This window comes from Gopherus flavomarginatus, chromosome 1 (assembly GCF_025201925.1).
Source record: "Gopherus flavomarginatus isolate rGopFla2 chromosome 1, rGopFla2.mat.asm, whole genome shotgun sequence".
In the NCBI taxonomy this organism is placed as follows: domain Eukaryota; kingdom Metazoa; phylum Chordata; order Testudines; family Testudinidae; genus Gopherus; species Gopherus flavomarginatus.
In genome coordinates, this window is record NC_066617.1 from 208,833,023 (window position 1) to 208,853,585 (window position 20,563).

General features: G+C 43.5%; 2 protein-coding genes across 2 annotated transcripts in view; both read right to left on the reverse strand.

Annotated features, from left to right (window-relative positions):
- PRDM15 (PR/SET domain 15) overlaps positions 1-1,444 on the reverse strand; it is a 57,046-nt gene extending 55,602 nt beyond the window's left edge. The window contains exon 1 of the mRNA XM_050933454.1: positions 1,338-1,444. The gene's annotated coding sequence lies outside the window, so the exon portion shown is untranslated. The remainder of the gene's footprint in view (positions 1-1,337) is intronic.
- Positions 1,445-11,812: 10,368 nt separating this feature from the next.
- C2CD2 (C2 calcium dependent domain containing 2) overlaps positions 11,813-20,563 on the reverse strand; it is a 52,226-nt gene continuing 43,475 nt past the window's right edge. The window contains exons 12-14 of the mRNA XM_050933503.1: positions 19,612-19,739; positions 18,085-18,397; positions 11,813-12,546 (exon numbers count right to left, since the gene is read on the reverse strand). Coding sequence (XP_050789460.1) covers positions 12,320-12,546; positions 18,085-18,397; positions 19,612-19,739 — 668 coding nt within the window. The 3' untranslated portion in view covers positions 11,813-12,319. The remainder of the gene's footprint in view (positions 12,547-18,084; positions 18,398-19,611; positions 19,740-20,563) is intronic.

The window sequence follows — 20,563 nt, forward strand, 5'->3', positions numbered from 1 at the left end:
CTATTTTAAATGTAAAACTACTAAGAAATGTATATAGCAATTCCATGATGGCAATGCCTGTATTATATAAATACTTAATAATTTCCTAAATGAGGCCACTTCCCAACCTGCTTACAAAAGGCCTGATCCAATTTAACTTTAAGATTGCTTTGGATGCAATCCTATCTGTTAACATTGCCAACTAAGATCCTGTTTATATTAAATGCAAGAGAGTAGTGAGTCATCCTTCAAAAATATATAAGGGACCAAACAGAAAAAGCCCAACTGCCTGGTAGAGGTGGCCTTTAAAGTGTGAATAAAATTGGAGAGATTTTGAAATGGCTTCTTCTGACAGCTGTGGTTTCCCTCACTGGAGGTGGGGTCTTTAGCACAGGTTTCACTTTATGTGGCAGAATAATGCTTTGTCACAGCTAACCGCTTTCAGGTCTAGATAACGTGTAGCCCAAAGACAGAAGAGCAAATCCCTTAAAATTGGAAGTCAAAACATCTCACCTCTTTACAGAGCTCATAAAGGGCTTGTGTATCCAGACACAATAGTAAAAACAACCCTCCCTGGAAATATACAATAAATCCTGCCTCTCTGTGGACGTGCAAAGTGTTTTAATACTGTGTTTAAATAACCAGCTTGCGCATTTATGGACTGGAAAGACTCACAACGAGTCTGTTCATCAACACCTAAGTTACGGTGATTTCACCCCTGCGACAACAGATACAATCTCTCTTCGGTCTCAGCAGCGAGTCTGTGTCGGGCTCTCCAGGAGGGGCGAGGGGGATCTATATTTAAAATCGGATTGACTCGCGTCTAGCTCCTGCTCGGATTTACAGCGGCTGCAGGCCTGGGAAGGGGTTGGGGGGGGGGGGGGCGGATCATTTACACCCCGCGCCCCGGGGAAATGGGGGGGGCTCTGCACACGAGCCATCAGAGCGCGACATGGGGCCTGCAGCCTCCCGCGCCCCCGACACCTGCCGAGCCCCAGCCGGGCTCCGCGCGGCCCCGCTCGGGGCTGGCTCGGCCGCTCCCGGCTCCGGGCTGCAGCTCCAAGGCGCCGCGGGGGCGGGCGGCTGGGCCGGGATCCGGGAGCGGCTCCGCCGGGTTTTGCCTCGGACCCGCCCGGCCCCCCCGGCGGCGGCGCGGCGCGGCCGCTGTAACAAAGACCAGGCGGCCTGGAGATGGAGGCGGCGGCGGCTCAGGCGCTGCCGGACCGGGGGCCCCGCGCGCCAGGGGCAGCCCCAGGGGCGGGGGCCGCGCGGCGGCGGGGCAGTAGGGGTGGGTGGGGGCCGCCGGCCAGGGGCGGGCAGCGCCGCGCGCCGCGCTGGAATGCAGGAGGTTGTGTTACCTGCTTTTGGAATGTTCCGACCCGGATCGAATCCGGACTCCAGGTTCCGATCCGCTCCGGAAACCACGCGTCACCGGAAGCCCGCCAGGCCGCCCGCCAGCAAAGCACCATGGGAGTCGTAGTTCGCGGAGGTGGCCGCCGCCTGCTCCGCGCCGGGCTGTGGGGGCGGGGCTATCGCATAGCGCTGGTGCAGTCGCGCCCCGAGATCTCCGCAGCCGGCAGGGCTCGGCCCCCTGGGCAGGGCGCTGGACGCGCCGGCGGGGCTGCCTGGCAGAGCTCAGCCACTGCCCCTGCAAGCTCGCGTGCAGCGCGGAGGGGGCGCTTGCCCCAGTTTAAGGGACCCACCCTTATGTCAGTGCTTTGTAGCTGAGTGGGCAGCTTTCCCCGTCCTCGTGCAGCGATTCTCGTTATTGGCCCCGCTCTCGCTGCACACCTAGGGAGCCTTTGCAGCTCCCCCACTCCGCCGGTGCTCAGCCCAGTGTGGGTGTGGCTGCCACAGAGCAGCCCTGCTCTGACCCAGCACTTACAGCCGTGGTTCTCAAACTTTTGTACTGGTGACCCCTTTCACACAGCAAGCCTCTGGGTGTGACCCTTCTTATACATTAAAACCATTTTTTAATATATTTAACATTATAAATGCTGGGTACAAAGCAGGGTTTAAGGTGGAGGCTGACAGCTTGCAACCCCCGTGCCATGTAATAACCTGGCAACTCTGAGGAGTCCTGACTCCTAGTTTGAGAACTCTTGACTTATAGGCACCTGCTCCATCGCTCAGAGCTGTGGAAGTGATGCAGTTAGGATGACCTAACCCCTTCAGTAGGCACAGCTTGGGCCATAGAAGAATTTTTCCATTGACCAACTCCTGCCTCACGGGGTGGATTAGGGTGCCCACCTGTGGTGTATGAAAATAAGGGAAAACCACATGAAAAATACAAGATAACGCTGTATTTAATTTAAAGGACATGTCTGGGAAACATCATTGCCCTTAGGATATCATATATTCTTTCTAGCGTACATTTCCACCGCTCTATTGTATACAATGCAGTTAAATACCATTTTAAATATTAAATGGAAGCTTTTGGTTTTAATACATTTCAATACATCTTAAAATAAGGGACAGCCTGGATTTACTACAGTAACAGAAGTTACTTCCCTTAGGGCTTGTCTACATCAGAAAGTTGCAGCGCTGGTGAGGGAGTTACAGCGCTGCAACTTTGAAGGTGTACACATCTGCAGGGCACCACCAGCGCTGCAACTCCCTGTTTGCAGCGCTGGCCGTACTCCCGTTTTGTCTCGGGTGTAGAGGATCCAGCGCTGGTGATCCAGCGCTGGTAATCCAATGTAGACACTTACCAGCGCTTTTCTTGACCTCCGTGGAAGGAGGAAGCCTCTGGTAATCAAGCTGGTCTCCTTTCCCGGTTTGCTCTCTCGTTCCCGGAGCCCAGAGCAAGCAGGTCTCCTTCCCTGCGGTTTGCTGGGTGGCTCCGGGAACGAGAGAGCAAACCGCGGCGAAGCGGGTCTCCTTTCCCGGTTTGCTCTCTCGTTCCCGGAGCCCAGAGCAAGCAGGTCTCCTTCCCTGCAGTTTGCTGGGTGGCTCCGGGAACGCGAGAGCAAACCGCGGCGAAGCGGGTCTCCTTTCCCGGTTTGCTCTCTCGTTTCCGGAGCCCCGAGCAAGCAGGTCTCCTTCCCTGCGGTTTGCTGGGTGGCTCCGGGAACGAGAGAGCAAACCGCGGCGAAGCGGGTCTCCTTTCCCGGTTTGCTCTCCCGTTCCCAGAGCCCAGAGCAAGCAGGTCTCCTTCCCTGCGGTTTGCTGGGTGGCTCCGGGAACGAGAGAGCAAACCGCGGCGAAGCGGGTCTCCTTTCCCGGTTTGCTCTCGCGTTCCCGGAACCCCCCTTGAAGCCGCTCAACAGCGCTGCAGTGTGGCCACATCTAACACCACTTGCAGCGCTGGTTGCTGTAAGTGTGGCCACTCTGCAGCGCTGGCCCTATACAGCTGTACTAATACAGCTGTAACAACCAGCGCTGCAAAACTTTAGATGTAGACATGGCCTTACTGTAGCAAGGGTCTACCCTCTACCATAGTGCTTGTAGTGTAGACATACTTCTATGCTTTAACTGGAATACTCTAGATTTAAACGCCAGCACCATACAATTAAACCCACAGATGCTAACACAAACATGAGATCTTCTGCATTACTAAACAGGCTGGAGCCTTCCCACAGTACACGGTTAGTGTAAACAATGGGGCATTACTCACACCCTCACATGTCCCAGCCACCATGCCATGTGTTACAAAGCACATTCACAAACAGGTAGGATGGCTACTGTAATATGACTGTTGAAACAGATTACACAGAATTAATAAATTAAGCCATTAAATTATTTCCACAATGCTATTACAGCTGAGGCTGCAAGCACTGGCCATGCTTAAAGTTGCCTGGCTCTTCCCACTACAAGACCCTGTTTCAGAAGTTTGAGTTTTGCCCAACTCAATATACTGGATGAGGCAACATACCATCAAGCAAGACTAACTGCATTTTTGGGGGCCATTGGATAGATTTCTAGTTCAGTATGCCAAACCCATAGAAAAAAATAGTCAGTTTAGGCAAAGAGTCACCACAGAAAAATGTGTGTGTGTGGGGGGGGAGAGAAACAAAAATCATTACAACCAACCCTTCCCTGGCTTCATACCCCCACACAAATCAAAACACCATCCTTTTCAGAAACAAGTTCTATTTACATACCTTTTGAGAGAGGGAAGAGGATAGTGAATAATTATATAGTGCTAAAATATGCATTGAAGCTGCTAAGAGGCTGGCAGGATTATCCAGAAGTAGAGCTGAGTGAAATTTTTCAAACAAAACTTTTTGTCACCAAACAACGCAGATTTGGGTTGACCCCCAAAATTTTGTGAACAGGTCAAATTTGCCCAAGTGCTTTGATTGAAAAAAATTCTGAAAAATTCAAAAAATTGTTTTAAAGAAAAAGTTGAACCAAAACATTTTGATTTTTTCATTTGAAATTACTTTGTTTCAAAATTCACTTTATTATTAAAAAGAGGTTAAAAAAAGTAAAAAAATGAAATGGTTCATTTCAGGTCAACCCAGAACCTTATTTTTCACTTTGGCCAGTGAACTAAAAATAATAATTTAGGCTCCAATTCTACAATGGGCTCCATTCAGATGGCCCCCAACACCCACACAGAGCTCATTCGAGGACTGGGGTCTTGAGTACCCTTAGTGTTGCGGGTTTTCAGCTTTTACCAATTTTAATCGATAAATTACCAGATTTTTTTAATTAAGGGAGTTTGGTTTTTTACATCCAGTTAATATTTTTGTCAGGTACTAATGCTTTATGCGATTGTTGTGTCCTGCAGTGCTGAGACTGAAGCAGTTCTGCAGTGTAAAATGCAGAACACACACCTGATGGAGGTCGAAAATCAAACAACGTTAATATCGCACTATGACTCACAAGGAGATACTGCTCACCTATTTCTTTGGTACAGAAGAAATAAAAAGGCATGAAATCATAAATCATTGGATTCGGGGCCATTTGCAAACAAGTTGAAGATTCTGTTTTACACAGATGGGAGATGAGTGCAGAACTGGCTGCCAATTACCTACCCCTTTGTGCCACATCATTGGATGAGCTTGTACTGCGCTGCCTGTCATGAAAATAACACATGGACTGTACTAATGTGTCTCTTAGATCATCCTGAGTTTGTTGGTTCTAAAGCAGAAACTCTGAAGAGACTGGCAAATGACCAAAATGACCACCAGATTCTGCACACTAAGGTAATGTTCATTGTTGAAAACTTGGTATCACTGTGTGACACACAGAAAACACTGGAGTTTTTCCTGACTACTGCCAGCATGTTTGCCAATACACACATTTACCATATCCTGACAACCAAAATTTCAGCTGAATTGAGTGCAAACGCTGCAGGAGAAACATACATCAAGAAAACCCAGCTGTTTTTAGAAATCCTTCTGACCCCAGAACACAAGAAAACAAAACCTTCAACACAATGAGAAATGGGAGATGACCCTGGCCTGTAATGTGAACCCTGAAGTGTTCAGTGCTGAAGACTCTTTTTGGAACGTCATCCAGGTGTTGCATCCTTTCCTCAAGGTGAATTTTGCAGCTATGACCCTTATGCCAGAGTGTTTCAACCATTTGCCACTAAAGATGGAATTTCAAATCTGAAAAGGGGAATTTACTACTTACCTCAGGGCAGGATTAACTTTTTGTGGGTCTGGCCCCAAACATACTTGTGGGCCATCATGGGGGCAATGGAGCATGGCGTGGGGAGATCGGTCCCTGCAGTGAGGGGCTGTCCAGGGGCATGACAGGGACCTGCTCTACCCAGCCCAGTGTGAGGGCACTATTTACAAAGTGGTAGTTGCCAGAGACACAATGGCCTGCCTGGCCCTGTGCTGTCAGTGTGCCCCTTCCCCTCAGGGTGAGTCCATGCCACGCCACAGAGCTCGCCCACACAACACAGGAACACCCTTCCAACTTCCTATGCCCAGTGCCCCCCAAATCCTGCCACAAATGAACTGTGCCCTGCACAACAGCACCCCTGCCCAGTGCCCCTCTGCCCCCAGCACCCCACACAGAACCTCCACTCCCTCCTGCCCCATCACACACAGATCTTCCCCACCCCGTCACAGCCCAGCACCCCTTCAGTCCCCCCAGAGACCCACTCCCCAACTACTGCACTCACGGGCCCTGCTGGGAGGTGACTGTTTGCCGGGCTGAGCCGGCTGCGCAGCCAGGGCTGGTCCCAGGGCAGGGAATCGCTCCAGCTCCTCAGGAGTGGCATGATTAGCCAGGCCAGGACTCTCCCCCACAATTGGCTAAGACTGGCCAGCCTTCTGCACGAGTCCCAGGCAGCTCAGCTCTGGGGAGATAGGTGGGGCCCCATAGATGATGGGAAGAAGAGACTGCCTGGAGCCAGAGGTGCACTGGGGTCCGACCAGGAGGCAGAGAGGAGCTGGCAGGTGGGGCCAGGGGGTGGAGAGGAGCTCTTGGTCGATCGGCAGGCAGGCTGAGAGGAGCAAGTGGTGGGTGGGGGAGAGGGAGCCAGAGGCTGGTGGGGGCTCAGTGCAAGTGGAGCAAGCCAGGGCCTCTTCTGAGCAAGGGCCTGGCTCCATGGTGCCATTGTAACCTGGTACTGACTTACCTGAGCATACCTAACCCTGATGTGAAACTAGATGTGCTGGCTTTTTGGAACAGTCATCAAGACACACTTCCCAACTTCAGCCAAGTGACATGGTGAGCTCTGAGTGTACCCCCTGGATGTCTTGATGCAGGGTGCTTATTTTCAAAGTTGGACTACCTCCAAGACAGCAAGAGGCTCAACAAGAGTGAGGATACTTTGAAGAAAATTATAGGAGCGTATGCAAATCAGGATTTCTGGAAAAACTATTAGCTTTGAGTGAGACAAAAATATCTTTGTACATAAAATATTTAAATTATACTGTAGTAAAATATGTATATTATGAATTTTTTAAAACTCAATTTCATCCCTGTTTTAATGTTTGGAAAAAGAACATAAAAAATTCAATTTTTTTTAAGCCACACACAAAAACTAAACTAAAACACACAGAACACTAAGTATCCTCTAGGCAAACAGCTCCATTCAGTTCATCTAAACACCACTGCATTTTGGCAACCAATACTGCTATACTACTACATATACATAACCCTGCCTCAGTGCACGGGGTTGGACTACATTACCTGTTAAGGTGCCACCCAGCCCTACTTTTGTAGGATTCCACACAAAATGACATCTGGACATTCTGTTCTGCTAAAGGACCTTTTCTGACAAAAAAAAAATGGTGAAGTGATAGTTGGTTTTGGGATATAACAAATTGTCCATTAAGAGCTGGGCATGTTCATAAACCTGGGCAAACTATGCAAACATCAAAGCTTAGGCTCAAATCATTCATTAGTCCCTCAATCCCCTCTGATAGGCTGCCTCCCAACACAGCTTTACTGTGCTTCCTAACAGAGCAGCAAGACATCCTTCCTCGATGGGTTGAGACACAATAAGAACTGAGCAACACAGGGTCAGGCACAGCTAGGAGGAGCTTGCTGCTAAAAGAAAACAGGTAAAGAGGCCCTGTAAACATGGAGTCATGTTATTAATGCAGATAAGCAGACAGACAGTCTGGTACACCTGGAAGACCTTGGCACATATGACAGGATACTATACAAAGACAATCGGTGTTTATTTTTTTTATGTACAGCGGTAGTTATTTCTTTTAAAGAAAGAAAAGACATTCTCTTTTCATGCTTATTAGTGATAGTCTAATAAATCTGTACAGCACAGTCCTTTTAATTGCACCAAGTTATTTTAGTGTACAAATTAAAATAGTTATCACAGCTGAGTGCTAAGAATAAATGTTTCACCCTGCCTGGAATATGCAAGCATATTACACCCTTGGTAAACAGCTACACTTTTTATAATAGGGCTGTTAAAATAACAAGATTGGCAAGATAATCAGTTCCATATATGCCGGCTACTTTTGCAGCTCGCTAGTAGCTCACACAACAGCAGTATAGCTGTCCTGAGTAATACCCTTAATTGAATGGTGGGAAGATTAACTGAATGTATTCAGAGTTTCCTTATCATTAAGGCCCTGAGTCAGCAAGATACCTAAAAGCATGCCTTACTTTAACTACATGAATTGTCCCACTGAAGTCAATGTGGATGTCAATGAGTAAATATGAGGCCATTGGTTGCTAAAAGCAGTTTAACAACTCTGCTCTTTTTTATATCACAGCTTTTCCAGTAGGGCAGCTACATGTAAATATGGACTGTATTAACAGGCTCTGTTCCCTTCGAGCAATCATTTAATCCTATGCTATAGTGTACTTGGGTTTATGGTACCCTGCTCACATGTATCTTAACTTTCGGCTTTATATTCAATGAGACGCAAGCAATAAAAAAAAAAAAGAAGTCACATTTATGTGATTCATCCTCTACTCCCCAAACCCCATAGTACTATTGATCTAACACCTAAGGGATCACTAGAACTGAAAGGGACAATTTGGAGTGAGGGTGGAGGGGGTGAAGTGCTGTCAGATACACAAAGTATAGTTAGTTTCACTGTTTCCTTCTGCAATTTCTACATAACAATAAAGAGAAAACATGGGGGGGGGGGCGGGGAAACTAACTAACTAACTCCTGTATACTTTCTTTGGCTTACAGAATGTGCAGAAAAATAAGAATTAAAAACACACCACAAAAAGATTTCATGAATTATTTCCACACTACAGCTTTTAAATAATTTGATTATGAGGAAATATAACACAATGCAAGGGTTTTGGTGCATGATGTGATATTCCTTCTGAAATGCTGAACTACTAAAATCATTAAGGTGTGTGTGTCTGTATATTATAACCCCTGCCCTTCCCCAAAGTTAGGGAACCATGCTGGATCTGATATTGCAAGGTGCTGTGCTGCCCCAGTGCCCATTGGTATTCTTCACAGATCATTGCAGGAGGCATTCAAAACCTGAGAGGATTGGACCCAGTGTTAACGCTAAGTGCTCAATCTTGTTGAACTCTGAGGCAAAACCCATGTTCACGTAAATGGGAGCAGGCTGCAGGTGAACTACTGGTATGTGCCTATCTATTTCCATAGGATTACATGAGAATCTCAGCTTTCATTTAAAAATAAGAGTAAGTTCCTAGCCCTCATGGTTGCAGAGGAAAGCTTGAAAAACATGACCAAAGTTCATCCTGAAGGCCCAGAAAACCAGAGGGCATATAACCCCCTCACATTTATTTTTAATTTCAGACTTTTTTTTTTGGTGTGGCAGGGGGGAGGGAGGAGGTCTGGATCATGATTTTGAACATTTGAAACACTGAGGATTTGAATTATCAGTTTGGGCTCACAACTAGTGACTATGGTTAACATGTTCTCAATGCTATCTACAATGATTTCTAGAAGAGGGGAAAAAATGACCTAGCCACATGTGGCAAATCATAAATCACTATCCATCTGAACAGGGCTATTTTGGAGGGGCTGTTGAGAAATTTTAAATTTATTAACAAAAATTAAGACCCCCCGTTTATCCCAAATACCTTTGTCCCCTCCATCTTGAGAATAGGCTACTCTAGTCTCCACCTTAGTTCCCCATCACCAAAACTCAAATTTTGGCAGTCATCCAAGACTTGCATCAAAATCAAGAGTTACTGGTCTCCTGGGGGTGGAGGAGAGAGCCTCCTGCTTGCATTCTGTCAAGATGAATGTAATCCCTCACACCAATTTAAAAAATGAACCACACAAGGTTTTGTACACGAAAATCCCAACTCAGTAATTTAACAGACGTTACATATTTAGTGTCCAATGTTTGGTTTACTATCAGTGATTCCTTTCACTCATCAGGGCCTAATCCTGCACTTCCAAGGTTCTTATATACTATGGTGATATCTACGCCCCTTAGGAAAGCTTGAGTTTAGATAGGCCACAACATTCAGGGTTTAATTTTGTTTTTCCTCCTTTCAGCAAACAGCATCAGTAAGGGCAAGTTTATACTTAAAACGCTGAATCAGGGCAGCACTGAGTTGTGCCACTATAGTGCTTTAAATAAAGACACTCTAAACTGACAGGAGAGCTCTCCAATTGGCATAATTAATCTGCCTCCCATGGAGGGGGAGGGGGGAAGAGGTAGGTTGGTATAACTACATTGCTCAAGGATTTTTAAACACCCCTGAACAACATAATTATACCAATATAAGTCTGTAGTGTAGACCAGATCAAAAACTTTAAGTAGGGCAGGGATCTCTCTTTTACCTACCATTATGTGCAAACACCACCTAACCAAGTCAAGGGGAATTGTGTGTGTACCAAAGGAGTGCAGCATCAGCCTTTTAGTGCTGATGGCATAAGTTGCTGTAAAGTAGATATGGAATCCTAACCTCATTTTTTTTTTGCAAGTTAGCAAAAAGGAGAAAGTCTCAAATACATTAAAGTAGGACTTTAACCTAATCCCGCCATAATGATTTTGGATTTAAAAACAAACAAACAACCCACAACAACCCCCCTCCCCACAAAAGCTGTAGAGTGCAGAGTTATATTACTAAAAATTGCAATTGCAACAGCCTTAAGATTTTTTTAAAATAGTGTTTAAAAATGCCTTCAAGTATTTATAACAACAAATACAACAAGACTGTTGACAGTACATATTTTCTGTAAAATGGTATGGATGACAGTACTGTCACAGTGCTATTACTAGGCCAAAGAAAATGTATTTGGAACTAGAGGCTCAGTTAAAAGCATTTGGTGGTTCATTTCTTTGGATATTTTATTTTTTGCTAAAGATTTCTTCCCCAAGTTTTATACCCTTCAGTACATCTTTGCTAAGGAATTTGGAGCCTACCACAAGTATTGAAAGCTCTTAGTTCAATTATTCAACAGTTTCCATTTTTTGGAAAATATGCCTATAAGGCTAAGGCCCAATACTGCCATCCTTACTCAGTCAAATGTCTTATTGAAGTCTTTGGGCCAAAGTCACTAGTGACAGAAACAGGCACAACTCTGTTCACTTCCATGGAATTGCATCAGTTTAGATCAGTGGGGATATTGGTGCAACAGGCGTGTTTGCTTGGGTAAAGACAGCAGGATTGGGTGCTATGTTTTCAACAGGGAATGCATATATGGCAAAGGAATGTGTAAACAGGCACATATATGAAAAATATGTAATCTGTAAAATGTATCTAGATATAGAAGTTTTAGTCCTCTCTTAGGTAGTTTAAGTGAGAACTACAATTTTTCTTTTATCAGATTTTAAAGAAAGGCGCTAACTACAATATCTTTTAAAACACACAAAAAAAAACCCAAAACCAAAAAAACCCCTTACCATATGACAAAACTTGTAAACTTGTAACTGAAGGACGGGAAAGAGAAACATTTCAAAAATTCTGTTTTCCAGGCTACTGGTAACTAGCAAATCAGATCATGAACTAATAAAAATCTAAGTAGGAAAACGTGATCTACACAACATTTATTGCTTCTAAGTTTGCTTTTGATATGATTGCTAGTATACTTGTCTACAAAGTACTGTAGATAAGGATGTAGAGTCCCCAAAATAAAACTGTTGCATTAGCACTTATAGCTTCTCATATAGTGGGGAAATAAAAGTAACAGTAAGACCTTTTAAATACTTTGTTTGCAAATGGGAACATAGTAAACCTAGAAAAAAAGGGTTTTAGCATAATATGCACATATTTGCATAATCATCAATTATTATGGCTAATATCAAAGGTAAATGTCTACCTACACTGATTTAGCAGTTATTATAGCAGGTTGTATTTAATTTCCATTTCCAGAAACAAACCGGTTTCCAAATAATAACAGGAACCAGATCAGGGTCTCTCGGCTTCCACTTTCAGCCTGTCTAGAAACCCAAGTTGAGATCTGCATTGCTACTATTGTTTCATATTACAGAAGCACAAAGCCACAGTGGTTCAGTCATATACTTAGAAACCAAAAAGTCATGTTGGCTAGAAGTTAAATGCAAACTAGATTTAATATTCTAAAATTAAAAAAAGGTGAGCCTCCCCAGTCACATACTTCTACAGACCAACCCACCTTCTCTACCCCCATCCCTCCCAAAAATAAAAATCTTATCACTAGGAGTGGTGGATTCAAACCTTCTGCAAATCAGGATTGAATGCAGAGTGACAACTTGGATTGGAGAGGGAGGGGAAACATCATGTCATCATACAATCAACACTATTTGTTTAGGGTAGGCTGGTGGGGACAGGATCCTTCTTGCTTAAAGGCTTTGGAAAAAAAAAAAGTGTTTTGGAAAAATAAAAGTCGAGCCTTGTCTGCTTATTCCGGAATCACTGCATTTGTGAATATCATTTTACGCATGTCACAATCTGTGTGTACATCTTCTAGTATTGTTTTGTAAACAGCAGATCAATTGATGTGCAAGTATCATTTAGAGAGCATTAGGTTTTATAGACATGGTTCCATGGAAGTGCCATTCAGCTTGTTCCTGCTTTTGTTCTTAGAAAGAATTTTCTTGTGAAGGATGCGTGTTAGCGTTGCTCCCTTCCTTCGGGTTTCATCAGATGTTGGCTGCTGCAGGTAAACAAGGTCATTGTGCGACTGACTCATTCCTGGATCCTTCTGATGATGCCGCCGACGGAAAAACAGCTTTGCACTTTTTTTCAAAATTCCACCTGCAGAGGTGAACGAGATGGAGAATTTATATATAAATATGCCTTTCCCGATGGATCACCATTTTATTTTGTTTTAACATTCTATTAAAAAAAAATCATTTTTAGTGTGCTTCCAATTTTAAATTATGGCCTCTGAAATACTTAGTGAGAAAGACAAGCTAGGAAACCAAGAATGTTCTGTACTGGAGCAAGAATATTATGAACGTTCTCTAGGTTTGATAACATCAATACTCTATCAAAGAGAAGTTATTGTGACTAGCTACAAAATAGAAGTTTGCCTGTACACAATCTGTGCTGTCAACTAGGTGCTCACAAGACAGAATGCATCTACACTGTATGCTACTATATTTCCAGCAACATGCACACACATCCTCCCTCCGCCCCAAAATGGAACAATTTTGGGAAAGTCTAGGCTTTTAAGTTAGTGAAAGAGCAAGTGTGTATATATATTCTTTTACCTCCACTCAACTCCATGGAAATAGTGCTTTTCATGCTAACCTAATCACTCAGACTCATGAGGACCTATAGCAACTATAGATCTCTATCTATGCACAGACACTTACAGGTAATAGAAAAGCCAAGGAAGAAAATATTAATCTGCAACAAAAGCAATGGAGGTGTTCACTGTTACTGTTAAGAGGAGCACTAAAGAGAATGTCAGTTTTCCTCAGTCGTTGAAAAAAGAGCATGGTTGAAAAGGACAGAGGTGATATTGCAGAACAAGGTACAGATGAGAATTGTTTATATTGGAGATCCTTTGAACTTTCCAACTTTTCAGGGCCAATCCATGAGTATTGCAGACTTCCCTTCCAGTTGCTCTCAAAGCCCATGATACATGCCTAGCATTCATTGTGGACTGCAACATTCCAGGATCTTTGAGTTCTCACATCTCATTCAGGTTGATTTAACCCTTCCAATACACTAAGAAGTACAGCATGTGGTATGGGGGAAGAAATATGAAATGAATAGGATGACGTTCAGAAATACACACAGAGAGAGTATACAGCTAGTTTATGCCCGAGATGAAGTTGGCATTTAAAATTCCAAGTTCAGGATCCACACTGGCATCTGTAAATGCTAATTTATTCAGAGCACTATATGTCATGTGCCTGTACAAGTCATAGTGTGTATTATAGGTGGAGCTGGTATCTACAGTTAAGTTGCCCAACACTTGCTATTATAAGGCCCTGTTGTCAGATGCTTATAACTTCGCCTAACTTTAGCTGACTGGGCATGGAAAATTTCCAGCAGGTGTTTACCTCAGGCTAAATTTCTTCATTTTTAAAATTTCAGCAGAAAGGATTCATCAAGGCTAGGGAAACATGCAAGAATGTTTTTAACATGGGAAAAACAAAGTAAGTGTTTCATTGAGACGCTCTAGTGCCTTCGCATTTGGCAGGGAGCCTGCTGTCAAGGATGTGCCATTTGCTGTTTCCATGAGGGAAAAAAAGAAGCCCAAATCTGGACAAGTAATAAATCTTTGAAAAAAAATTTCAGTTTGCACATGCTCAGAACAGACTTGTTAGAATTTAGCCACCAAACTCTTCAAAATCCCCCTCCAGTTTCTTATCAAGCAGGGTTGTTAAAATGAACAGACATAAGTAGTCACGTAATAAATTAATACTCCAATTACATGAAAAATACTTTTAATACAATCCTGATTAATGCATGAAAAGGCAACTGTGTCATGTATTATGCGGTCATGCCAACTACAGCCTGCCTCCCCTCAATAAACTTGCATATGTAACACAAGTCATCAGTAATCTTTTCTTTCTGTAAGAAAATGGATTGCTTTTGTGAGCCAGCAGTCCCCCACTTCTAAGAATTCTCTCTTCTGTAAGTGATCCTGTTTTGTGTGTGCACATAGCCTCAACTGTGAGGCTGAAGCATGGAATTAGTCAGTGTCTGATACAAAACCCTGAAGTTAAGAGGAGCGGTCAGCCTACATTGACAATACAGATTTAAAATGACAACTTGGTTTTGTGCACAGTGGGGTGGTGGCATTTTCATCTCCTCCTCTAGAGGGTTCATGCAGACTGGAAATTGGCAGTTAAAGTGAAGAACTTGGGGAGAGTGCAGCTTAGGTCCCCAAACAGTGAGCATCAAGTACTCACGATCTTCCTCTCTGGAGCTCATACCAGTACAAGAGAACAAAATGTGGTCTCCACTACTGACTTGCCAGTGCTGTACAGTCACAATAACTTGTATCCACACCACTATCTAATCTAACGAGTCGAGCTAGATTCTTTTATTGGCACCCATCACCATCTTGACGCCATTCGCTTTGCTTTGCTGTCATTACCTATGAATACAGAAACCAAGGCAGACAGGGAACTTTTTACATTACACTGTCCTGAAAGTTGGATATGGCTACCATTATTGTCAATGGAGTCTCCTGTTAAATGCATCCTATTAAGACATACCCTAATGAAATTCAGTGCAATATCCTTCCAGTTAATACCAGATTAGTTGTCCTGTACAACAACATTGTTCCCCACTCCTACTCAAATTGATTACTGAAGAATTGTATTTAGTGAGTTTCATATCCCATGTCTCCATACTATTCGTGGGTTCGGACTAAAGCCCCTCCTTCTCCCAGTCTTCTCTATTCCAAAAAAGTAGCTTTTGCTCTGGTACTGCTTATACTTTAATGTTCAATCTATACTTCTGGAAGCAGGAGTAGCTTTCTTTCAGGAGGTGCTGCTGGTGAAACAGCCAGGTTAGCTCGGCAGTAGAATGGAAGGACAAGTGACTGGAAACAGGTGAAAGCAAATACAAAATCAATTTGTATTCTCATGCAATCCTTTTGATATTTCTGGCAAGAGAAAGGGAGTGGGGCACATAGAATCCTTAGCAAGCACTCTGAAGGAGTTCAAGTCACATTCGAGTCTTGTTTTGCTTGTGTCCATAAAGGCAAACAGACATGTACTACGTATGTAATGAATAATATGTTTTTTGAAACGATATTGCAATATTTTAAATATAAAGGTATTATAGCTCAAATAATTGGGGATTGTTAGGAAAGAGTGCTAGAAACCCATAAACAATTTGTAAAACACACATACTATTCATCAATGGTTAGGTAATCATCTGTAGTTTGTACGTGCCTGTCTTTGGTAGGTTCCTACAGGGATGAATGCCATAGAAATACAGCAAGATGTCAGTAAAACTGCAGTAATTATCCAAGTTTCCCCAATCTGTTATCTTCAGTCTGGACAAAGGAGAGGGGAATCTTCTCCCCTAGTCCCCCAAATCAGTTATTTGTAAGGGTAACACACCTACAATTAGAATAACTTGCTACTACAGACTAAGTTGCTAAGAACTCTCTACATAAAAACAAAGGTATTGCGGAGAGAAGGAAAAAACCCAACCCTCACACAGGGAAGAGGATAACAGGAGAGAAAACAAACAAAAGTTTTGCTTCAGTTTTGCAATAAGTGTCTCACAGTAAAGCTAGATTTTCTTTAATAAAAGTAAAACAAAAATAACTTACTGTGTAGGCAATTAATTCGAGTTGGCATAGTAGTCCTCTTAAGTTTACAAAAGGCATGAGTAAGAAAGATGAAGTCAGAAAGGTAATAAGAGGTAAAAAGCAACACATGCAAGAGCAAAAATAATCATGAAAGACAGTACAAATTGCGAACCATTAACATTGTACTTGAAGAATTTTTTTTTGGTTAAGTAGAACATTTGGCAAACGCTTCCTCTGCAAAACGAATGCAGATGTGAGTTTTTAAACAACAAACATCTTATACTAGCATAACTAAGCGGGGGGCGGATGAGGGAAAGAGGAAATACTCCTGTCTTACTTCACAAAAGCCATGATGCTCTCAGAGAACACAACATACAAGAGCACCACAGTTAGACTTCGAATTTCTTTTTTCTGACAGGCTTTTGCGTAGAACAACATTGTGCTATTTGTGGAGTGTGACACAAACATCCTCACGATATGTAAGAATCTGACACCTGATGTATTGTGTTTTTTTACACTCCTGTATTGCATCATAAACTCAGAATGTTTTTACTGAAAAATGAGGAGATGGTGAACACAATTATTTAAAAAATAGAAAAGAGTAGCATTTAAGTCTGAGCAGTCAGATTGTACAGAGAAAGAAAAGAGTATGTTTTTATTGTAATTGCATTTTTAACAACCACCCCACCCAAACAGCTACTCAGATGTAAATCTTTGTTTTCTGAAGGTAAATTTTGAAACGAGTCCAGAGGATTAGTGACAGTGCACCCTGGAATCACATATTTCCTAATATTTGGGTCTCAAAATGAGAGACAGTTAAGCACAGGCGAAACCCACCCTCTATAAAAGCACTTCTTAATGGCCAGTTTATGGACACATTTGCCAAACTGCTCATTTACCTTGACAGCTTCAGGTAAGATGCTAACAAAAAGTGACTGCCAGGAAAGACAAGATGGGAAAATCATGACATAATGGGAGAAACCTCAGCACGTAAAGATCCAGGTTATATTTTACGGCAGAGACTATGAATTTAAAGAACGAGAGAGAAAATTTTTGTGACAGGGTTTTCAGTACTATTCATAAAGGCCATAAAAAAAAAAAAAAAGTCAGAAAAGGTCTTGAGGGGGATGCCATACATAAAAACTTTGGCAGCTACTGGACAGTGGCCCTTAGACTTGCCTCTCTCCTACATTAGTAACAGGCAAGTGGGTGAGTGGAGTCCACTGAACAGAGTGTCCCCCGCTCACCTCCCAGCTTGTTTCTTTCAGGTTCAAAATCCCACCAGCCACAACAGAAGCAGTAAGACTCAAAATTCACCTCCAAAGTTAGTTTGAGGACAGTGGAAGAAAATCTAATGAGCCACAAGGCAGAAGACGTGCCCAGGTCTTTTGCAGCATGCAGACACACTCAGGGCAAGTATCGGTTATGATAACAAAACAATTTGTCCCTTATGTAAAGAAAACAATCACATCCTGTGTGTTGCTCTCTTTTGTAAACACTTGTATTATTGAAAAAGGCAAGAGGGGAAAGGGACAAACTGTTCAATGGGTAGTTTAATATGCACAAAGAGTAAAAAGTTTAGCAGGGACACAAATATCCTTTTGTGGGGAGGGGACAGAGGGAGGTTGTGCACAGAGGGGATGGTGGAGGGGATTGTGGATTTGTACTGTTTTTTCTCTTTATCTGGGCCCTCACTATTCTTGATCTCAATTTACCAGAAAGAATTTGCATCAGTGAATTTGCAGTTTGGTCATTGATCTCTTCAGAGAAGCCAGATGACTGAATGGATTTGGAGCAGTTTACCCTCTCTCTCCTGGAACAAGTCTTTCTATATCGTGATGAAGGGGCACAGTGTGGGGAAGCCTGTACTGTATTTTTTGTGGTTAACTAGAGGATTTCATTCTTCAGGGTTAATCAATCAGGCACTTTTTACCAGCACCAAAAAAAAGAAAAACAGAACAGAACAGAACCACTTGATAGTACTGCTTGACAAAGACACTGAAATTCAGCTATAGAAATCAGTACTTTGATACAATACTAGACAAGTGTCAAGAGAGCTCATATACCTTTAGATTTTTTCACACTCCCAGATTCCGAGACACTTAATGAACTCCTGGACATCTCTTCACAGTCCTGGCCTAAGAGTGCATTGCTGTTCCATTGTTGGCTGCTGTTATCCAAGTCCCATGCATTATGGCTATTTTCCTCTGGATCAGTGGCAGGTAGCATTTGTGAAGCAGCTAGTGGTAGTTTTTTATTGAAGGGGACTTCTGTGGTAGAATCCTCCACGGTGGACGGGGCTTCCTCTTTATAGGAGTCATCCATGGCTGCTGCATAGTCCATCATCAGTGCAGCTTCACTGTCCTGAGATAAGGAGGTCTGCCACAGTGAAAGAGAGAATAAATTAAAAAAAAAAAAAAAAAAGAGACTATCTCCACGCCAAAGGTTTTATTCATTCTTTTCACCCTGTTTGCATTGCCCAGATACTGCCAGAAATCCATAGTATTGCATATTCTCTTTGCTCCTTTTCTTAGCAGAGCACAGAGCTAAATTAACTTTGGCTTTAACAACAGGATTAGGACATGGTTTAAAAGAAAAACAAACAAAAAAAAAAATCCACTGACCAGTAGTGATTACTGCAGTGGAAGACTTTCCTTTGAAAGTAAGCATCTGTGTGAAAGGAACTAAAAACGCATCAACCTCTAGAAAAATCTAAGCTTTGGCTTAAATAAAAAAACAAAAAAAATAGTGGGTTTTTTTAAAGAAGACCTTATCGTGGCAAAGGAATCTTTATGAAAGTCTGCTGCACGCAAATCTATATAGTGTCTCACTCCCATTTTGCAGACAGTTTCAATGCTGCTGCTCCCAGCTTTCACAGCACAGTGCAGACAGACAAGGGTCATGACAGCTTGCACCACTTCTCCTCAGAACCCTGCAAGTAGCTGTGAACAATGACAAAACGGCAGTAAATTTCACTGCACGGCAGCTTGGAAAAATGAGAAACAGTAGAGGCCTCGGAGCTCTTCGGTAGGGAGAATGAACAAGATGGGGGGCTGGGGGAGAGCAGCCAGAAGGCTATAGAAGGATAGGGAACATAAAGAGACAAAAGCTTCTTCTTTTTTCCAGCAGCCGGAGAGAGCAGTGGGACTTTTTTATTTTTTTTTAATTTTTAAAACACCACTAACTACCTCTTTTACAGGGAATTCAGTGTGAAAGATGAAGCCCCCATGCCCAGCCTAGGGACTCTAGCCTGGTAGCAATTCCAATACCATCTCCTTGCCTCACAGCTGGAATTCCCACCAGGCTGTTGAGCCTGGACAGGTCCTCTCCAACCCTAACCACAGCCCCATCTCCCAAGATAACGGCCTCTATCTAATAAAGTTAGTCATGTAGCTAAACTGTGTCTGATTAACTCTCTGCTTTTAGGCTTAACTTGCCACACTTAATTTCTGAAGCAACAAGGATATAAACCCAGCTTCTGCAAAAACTGTCAAATGGAAGAGAGCAGAGTGCGTGTTCAAGTATCATACTCAGCAAAGTGAAGAGTCTCTTCAGTGTCGGGCATTAAACACAAGTGTGACTTTGAATTCTACCTTGGACACCCCTGATATGATAATGGTGCTTTTCTTTCTTGGAGATTTCAGCTTCTGCTTTGCAGACTCACTTAACTGTCGAATGGCTGCTTCAGCAACTGGATCAGTGCCATTCAACACCAGCAGCTCTGAAAAGAAAGGAAAGTGCTTTAAGATAAAAAGCAGGCAAGGGTTTAAGTGCAGAGCAAAGCATAAGAGCAGGAAAAGGAAGACAGCTTGAATTTTAAATACAAAAATAGAGAGATCAACAGAAATCATGTAACTAAACACCACATAATCAAACATAAGCCAAATGATCATTTTAGTATTAGTTTCCATTTTATTCCCAAATCCTTCCTTTGTATCCTGGAATAGGTATATCATTCACTCTTCCAAGACTGTACATGAAGCTTCAGAGTCTCTCTGGACATAGAATAATAGAATTGTCAGACTGGAAAGGACCTTGATAGGTCATCTAGTCCTGTCCCCTGAACTCATGGCAGGACTAAGTCTTGTCTAGCTCAGTGGTCCCCAAACTTTTCAGTCACACCTCGCCTTACCCCGTCCGCACCTCACCCAGCCCCCTCTTGAACCAGGGACAGGGCACGGATGGAGTAAGGGGGCAGAGGCTGGGGGGGTAGGTTTGGGGCCAGGAATGGAGCCACGGCCAGGGGCTGGGGCTGAGGCCAGGAGTGGAAGCCACCATCAGGCTGCAGTTGGGGGCCAAGACTGGAGCAGGGACAGAGCTGGGCCCAGGAGTGGAGCCACAGTCAAAAACCAGGGCCGCGGCTGGAGTCAGGGCTGAAGATGGACCAGGGCTGGGCAACGCTCCATCTTCATCCCTGTGGGAGTCAGCTCGGGTCTCGCCCCCCCCCCCGGAAGGTTCCTCCATGCCCCCCTGTGGGGGGACAGCCTATTGTTTGAGGACCCCGATCTAGACTTTCCCTCACAGGAGTTTGCCTAACCTGGTCTT